Source organism: Orbicella faveolata, unplaced genomic scaffold (genome assembly GCF_042242905.1).
Source record: "Orbicella faveolata isolate gen_17 unplaced genomic scaffold, um_ofav_v1 contig_4, whole genome shotgun sequence".
Classification (NCBI taxonomy): domain Eukaryota; kingdom Metazoa; phylum Cnidaria; class Anthozoa; order Scleractinia; family Merulinidae; genus Orbicella; species Orbicella faveolata.
In genome coordinates, this window is record NW_028301569.1 from 1,675,857 (window position 1) to 1,682,500 (window position 6,644).

The following is a 6,644-nucleotide window of genomic DNA, read 5'->3' on the forward strand; positions in this document are numbered from 1 at the left end:
ATGTTGCTTGATATGAATGTTGGCAATTTGCATATTTTCAATGAAAGAAATGTGATGTTATGCTTCACACTGTGAATTACCATGCCCAGGTTCAGTAGGGTAAAGTAAACCATTCATATAGCAGAAACGAAATATAAGGAACCACTAATTAGCAGCCGTCATTGGGTAAATGCCAAGTGGCCACTTTATAGGGGCTGGCATTCAGCCTCGCGTATAAATTTTGCCAAAGCAATATGTGTTCACCAGTATTCACATGAATGTAATGCAAGTATTGGAATCCCAAATCTGACAATGGAAGAATCGTACTGACATAACTGTTATTTTTTTATTAGCGTTGTCCAATTCTGCATCAGTTAGAGAACTGTGTTTTTAAAAGTGGAGTTGATAGTCAATGATGCATTGTCCAATCATCTTTGCCATTTTCATCATGTAAAGATCCCTTCTGTACACTTTTTTCAAAAACTGAATTTATTAGATGTTAAACAAATGAGCGATTTTCTTGTTAGCACTTTCTGTCTCAGTCTTAGGTCAAAATCACTCCCACTGTATTTCAGCGATATCTGTATAGAAAACACTCTAATTCATAACCATTGTAAAAGTAATTGATAAATGGAACACTGTTCCACATGAAGTAAAACAGTCTGTCTCAATAAATATATTTAAAAAACAGATTAAATAGTTTTTACCATCAGAGTAATTTTTGCTTATTGCAACTTAATTAGTACTAATGTAATACACAGCTGTCATTACTTGCTTATCCCTGATACCAAATTTAGGGCCATTTTACAAGGAGGGAGTTACCCTAGCAAGCGGGCTAACCCTAGCTGGATGGCAAAAGATAGCCCGATTTACAAGCAAAATTTCACAGGCAGGGTAACCCTACAACCCAGGACAATTTCATGCGCGGTTACACTGAGAAGGGTGTGGAAAAGAGTAGGAGTGGTTACAAGGCAAAAAGTTAACCCGCCTGCCCGGGTAACCCTGGCTGCCTTGTACACACTACAAAGAAAAAAAGGGTAAATGTGCAAGTGCTAGGGTAATCTGCTTGCTAGGATAACCCTCTCTCCTTGTAAACAGGCACTTATTTGATATTTGTAATTAAGGTCGTTTAAAGGGGGAGGAAATATTTATAAAAGCCTGTAAAGGTTTCTTTAGTCGGCTCCCATGCATTCATATTTGAAAAAAATTAACTTGATTGATTGATTGATTGATTGATTGATTGATTGACTGATTGATTGACACACAGAAAAGTCAAGCAATATTTGTTCTACTAGACTACAAGAAGTCAGTTTTTGTTCTATGGGCTTTGCCATAGAAAGCTCTCTCATAAGCTCTCTGCGGAACTTTGACATGCTCGTTTGGGCAATCGATAATTGTTCTTCCTTGTGCACATGTTGTTGTGTGTCTCTGAAGATTACAGGCTTGTGTGAAGCGTGCTTGGCAAGGGTGCATACATATGTTTTAGCCAGTTTATTTGTATATTTGATCAAAAATGCGTGCCCATCATAAATTCAGATTGTCGTTATGTTCTTCAGCTTGTCAGAAGGATTCTTTCCGAGATGCCATAGAATCTCATTGTTTTTCTGGCGCTCAGGCTCATAGACTCTGACGCGTAACCAATCTGAAAGCTGTAATTCATGATTAAGATGTCTTTCGACCTTATCCAGCTCATCAAGTGAAGTTCTTGGGATGTTGATTGGCATTGCACTGAGTTTGAAGTAACTCTTTGCAAGCTCTCTCGTTTACTCCGATCAGGGCGTGCCCCCTGAGAAAACAGCAATGCAGTGCCAGAGGCACAAGTTGTCAAAAGTATCCAGTGAAACCATTTTTGACGCATGCCCTGTGCAAGGTTACAAAGCCAGTCTGGCAACAGCCCTGTGCCTAACATTGGTTGATTGTCAAGTGCAATCTTTACTTCAATGTTGGAGAACTTTACAAACACCTATTTGGTGTTAGGCCGCTCAATGTTATCAATATTCAATCGTTTATTCTCCTGATCATTTAACCATCTTTCTGCTGCAGCAAAAGTGTTTATCTAAGGTGAACCCCTTTGCTGTTTATAAAGAAACATTTTCAGTCTGGTTTCGATGTTCACTATTACATATGCACAGCTGTAATCAATATAGAAAGCTGAGTTTAAATGTTGTCTAAACTTTTGCCATGACAGAAGGAGTGTGATTTTCCCCCAACCTCTTTCCAAAAGCCTTTCTGATAAACCACCTCCCTCTCCCTCTTTCCTCACTCTCTTCCACGTCCTCGTGTGCAACATACATCTCTTCGATTCCTGTTTGCATGTATTCCGCAAAATGTTCAAATGAGAATTTTGCACTGTGTGTGACTTGAGTAGTAGGTGGTGAATTGAATAGATACTGGGAAATTATGTGTACTTAAGCCTGGCTTACTGGCGAAGCTTCTGAGCCGGTGAGGCGCGCTTAAGTCCTTGTAATTTGGTGGTATCTATTCAATTTACCACCTACTACTTGTATGAATATTCTTTGAAGGGATTTTTTAACTTGAAATTTTTTTACTGATCTATGTTTCAAGTTTGTTTGGTTAAAGATTGTTAACTTGCTTTTTTTTGAACCGCACAGCCATGGGCCAAGCATGGTTCATGTTCTGCACGGGGTTTATTTATTTTTTAGTTTTGTCGGTGACCAGACCCAAACTTCCTCTCGGCCAAATTTTGAATCATTTAAACTGTGATGTTTATTCACCAAAAGCTGTTGAAACATTAATGCACTGACAATGTTATGGATATTGTTTTCTTTATCATGTGTAAAATATATTTTCTTTTGGTTTTATCAAAGCGTTGGATTCGAAGGGAATAATAAATACGCTAAAAAAGGTTTTATGACAGCCATGGAATGCGCTGATGTTGCACCTTTCACTTTTGCTACGTGACAAATAAGATGGCGTTTACTTTGCAAATTTATTTTGCTGGAGCGACAGTCTTTTTAGTTTTCCGAGTATTTTTCATATTTTTAGACAAGGGAAGTGAATTGTCGTGCTGTTTTATTGAAGTGAGTTCAAAGTTTGGAAGGAAAATCAAATATTTGCAAGCCAAGCAAAGAATGTATCAGAACGCGTAAGGATTACGTCATTGGTACAAATAGGCAAATAACCACCGTACTAAAGATAGCTGTGGATAACGTAATTCTTGAATTCTGTGACTCGTGTGACTACTTTGCTAGCCCTTAACTCATAGAAAAAAAACAATTAAATTTAAGATTTCACAAAGGCTAAAGGCGATTGTGCAGTAATGCAGTTTGTGTTGATCAAGTGATGTGGTGTCTACAGTAATCAATGAATCTTTGGAATATGCACTGCGTTGAAATTGTGGTGCTTAGAAAACAGTTAAATTTTAGAAGCGTGGTCATAAGATCTAAAAGATCTTCTTGTTTTTGATTAATTCTTGTATGAGAAGCAATCTTTTCTCCAGAATATTTCTTTTTAAAAGTGGAAAATTTTCAAGCTAAGAATGATTTAGCTACATAATGCAGTCTTTTGCTTTGTCAACCATATATATATATATTTTGTGAAAATGACTGATCAACTGTGTGGCCATGGGCTGAGCACGGTTCTTGCTCTGCACGGGATTTTTTTTTTTTTTTAGTTTTGTTGCTGACAAGACCCAAACTTCCTCTTGGCCAAATTTTGAATCATGCAACCTGTGAAGTTTATTTGCCAAAAGCTGTTGAAACATTAATACACGGACAATGTTACAGATATTGTTTTCTTTATTGTGTGTAAAATATATTTTCTTTTGGTTTTATCGAAGCGTCCCCAAGGATTTGAAGGGAATAATAATTACACTAAAGAAAGGTATTACGTCAGCCATGGAATGCACTGACGTTGCAGCTTTCACTTTCGCTACGTGACAAATAAGATCGTGTTTACTTTGCAAGCTTATTTTGGCAGAAGCAACGGTCATTAATTTATTTGCAATTTTGCAAGTGTTTCTTGTGGGTTTCGGCAAATGAGGTGAATTCTTTGGCTGTTTCCTTGTAGTGAGTTAAGAGATTTGAAGAAAAATTAAATATTTGCTGATGTAAACAAGAGCTTGCCAGAACTTGCAGCGTTTAAGTCAGTGCTAGGGGAAAAAACACAACCATTCTAAAAGTAGCTGTGGGTAGCGTAAACCCTCGGATTGTGTGACTCATGTGACTACTTCAAAGCACAAACAAATTAAATTTTGACTTTTCAGGAAGAAAGCTGTTTATTGAAAGCATTATTAATAGCGTGATACTCGTTTCATGGGCATATCCTGAGAGAACTTCCAGATTAAGACTAGTACATCATCATAGATTTCACAAAGGCTAAGAGTGGTGGTGCAATAACACAGTTTGTGTTGATCAAGTGATGTGTTTACAGTAATCAATGAATCATCAAGGATTGTTTTGGAATGTGCACTACATTTTGACTGTAGTATTAACAAAACAGTTCAATTTTAAAAGTGCGGTTATAAGATCTAAAAGATCTTGTTCATGAAAGATTTACATTGGGGAAAAACCCTGAAAATGTAGACTTTTTGAGCTCTGAGCTCTTAGCTTTCAAATTAAAATCTGGCAACGTAGCTCAATATGTTGTTGTCAGACTATAATTCTATAAATAATAATTGTATATATTTTTTTTTTTCTTGTACTATATGAAGAGCACGTAGAAGTGCAGGTAAAATGAGCATCTCTGTGACAGCATTGCTAGACGAGACTGAAGATTTTAGGGAAGAAGAGTCAGAAATGCCTGAAGAAGAAGAACAATATCCAGAAGACAGTTTACATGGTCAGTCTATTATTTTTCAGGCTTCTAGCCGTTTGTGAGAAAATATTTTTAATTAACCATGATTATACATGTTAGAGTAGGGTTAAGAGTGATAATATATAGATTTAGCCAAGCCTAAAAGCAGAGCTCCTGGGCTAGGTTTTTTCAAAGGCAGATTAAGCTAATCCAAGATAAACGAGAATTTTCATCTGAGTTACTCTGCGGTGAGATTTTCTGTGTACTGTTTGGCCTTCTGTTCTGAGTTTGAATAATCTTAAAGTGGTACTATGACAAAAATCGCATCTTTCCTATCTACAGTATTGTGCAAAAGTAATGAGAGTGTAATTCGATGAAATTCGTGAATTTCAGGGCTTTTTGATAAAAAATGGCGAAGTTTTGTTCACCTCAAAAGTGCGAAGAAAATTCAATAAATTTTCCCGCTACCATTGTTTTAGTCGACAAGAATTTTGGAGCAGTAATTTGTGTCTACTGATAATTTGGCCTGATTTTTCAAGTGAAAATTTGCTCTCCTCGAATTTTCCTTCAAACTTCCTAGCAAAAATTCGCTCTGTTCCTTAAGTTTCCCATCAATTCCCAGTAGTAAGATGAATTAAGCCAGAGCAAAACAAGGACTGCGTGATAAAAACGTTAATATCATTGTGATTGATAAAAATATCTCAAAGCCTTTTCTCACAAACTTACCTTGCTTATGTCCAGAGAAAGCTGATATCACTTTGTTTGTTACAGTCTCAAAGCCCACAAGCTCAAATGGCCTGTTTGCCAACCTGTTTTTATTGAACAAGAAATGCTACTTGCGAAAGTACTCGCGGTGCAGCCACAATGAACCCAGGCTCTGCGCAACCTTGCGATGTTACTGTCGAAGGTTCAAAGCTATTTTCGAACTATTCAGGCCAGTCTCTTACAGTGGAAGTACGGTATAAGCTTAAATAAGAGCATCTCATTTCGGCTCAGTTTGCGTAAGAATCCTTTGGCCCGTGGCAGTCATGTCTCTCCCTTTTGCACTTGCCATCCGAACATCTCTGCACTTTTCCTTCCCTAATCCCGTTTCTTAGCGCTTCCAACATGCTCAAGTGCAGTCGCATGTCTCCATCTCTTATTTACAAGGGTGAAATAAAGAGGAATTGTTGCGAATAATATACTATCCATCATGGCAGGTGGACAAGAACGTGGCGAATGTGATAACAGCTGAGGGGACTGGCCAAGTGGAGACCTGGCACTAGGTAAACAAGATGTCTGCTTGTCCATCGATCACTGAATTTGATGTCACTTTGGATGAATTTTTTAGGGAGGCACGGTGGCCTCATGGTTAGTGCGCTTGTCTCCGGATCGAGCGGTCCAGGTTCGAGCCCTGGCCAGGGCCATTGTGTTGTGTTCTTGGGCAAGGCACTTTACTCTCACAGTGCCTCTCTCCACCCAGGTGTATAAATGGGTACCGGCAAACTTAGTGCTTGGGGTAACCCTGCGATGGACTAGCATCTCATCCAGGGAGGAGTAGAAATACTCCTAGTCACTTCATGCTACGAAAACTGGGATAAGCTCCGGCCTGATGGGCCACTTAGGCTTGTATGCAGACTTTTTTGGATGAATTTTGAGGTGAAGCAGGCCTTCAAAAAGACCTTATTAAGAATTTCACTTTCGTCCAAGTTTACCTGGACTAGTGGTCCGACTTTTGTTCCTGGCTTGCAGTTAAGTTAGCGAGTTTGTGTCATTGAAAACGATCAAAGGATTCAAATTCTCTACATTCTTCGCCATGAAAGACGGATTAACACATTAACAACAGCAAATTTTAACGTGACCACGATTGTTCACAAGAGAACGATACATTGATGGCTCGATACTGGTCAGCGCTCCGTACTGCGGTATTT

The 6,644-nt window shown here is 38.3% G+C and overlaps 1 protein-coding gene across 1 annotated transcript in view; it reads left to right on the plus strand.

Annotated features, from left to right (window-relative positions):
• LOC110052202 (protein polybromo-1-like) overlaps positions 1-6,644 on the plus strand; it is a 218,513-nt gene that overhangs the window by 61,999 nt on the left and 149,870 nt on the right. The window contains exon 11 of the mRNA XM_020758318.2: positions 4,652-4,779. Coding sequence (XP_020613977.2) covers positions 4,652-4,779 — 128 coding nt within the window. The remainder of the gene's footprint in view (positions 1-4,651; positions 4,780-6,644) is intronic.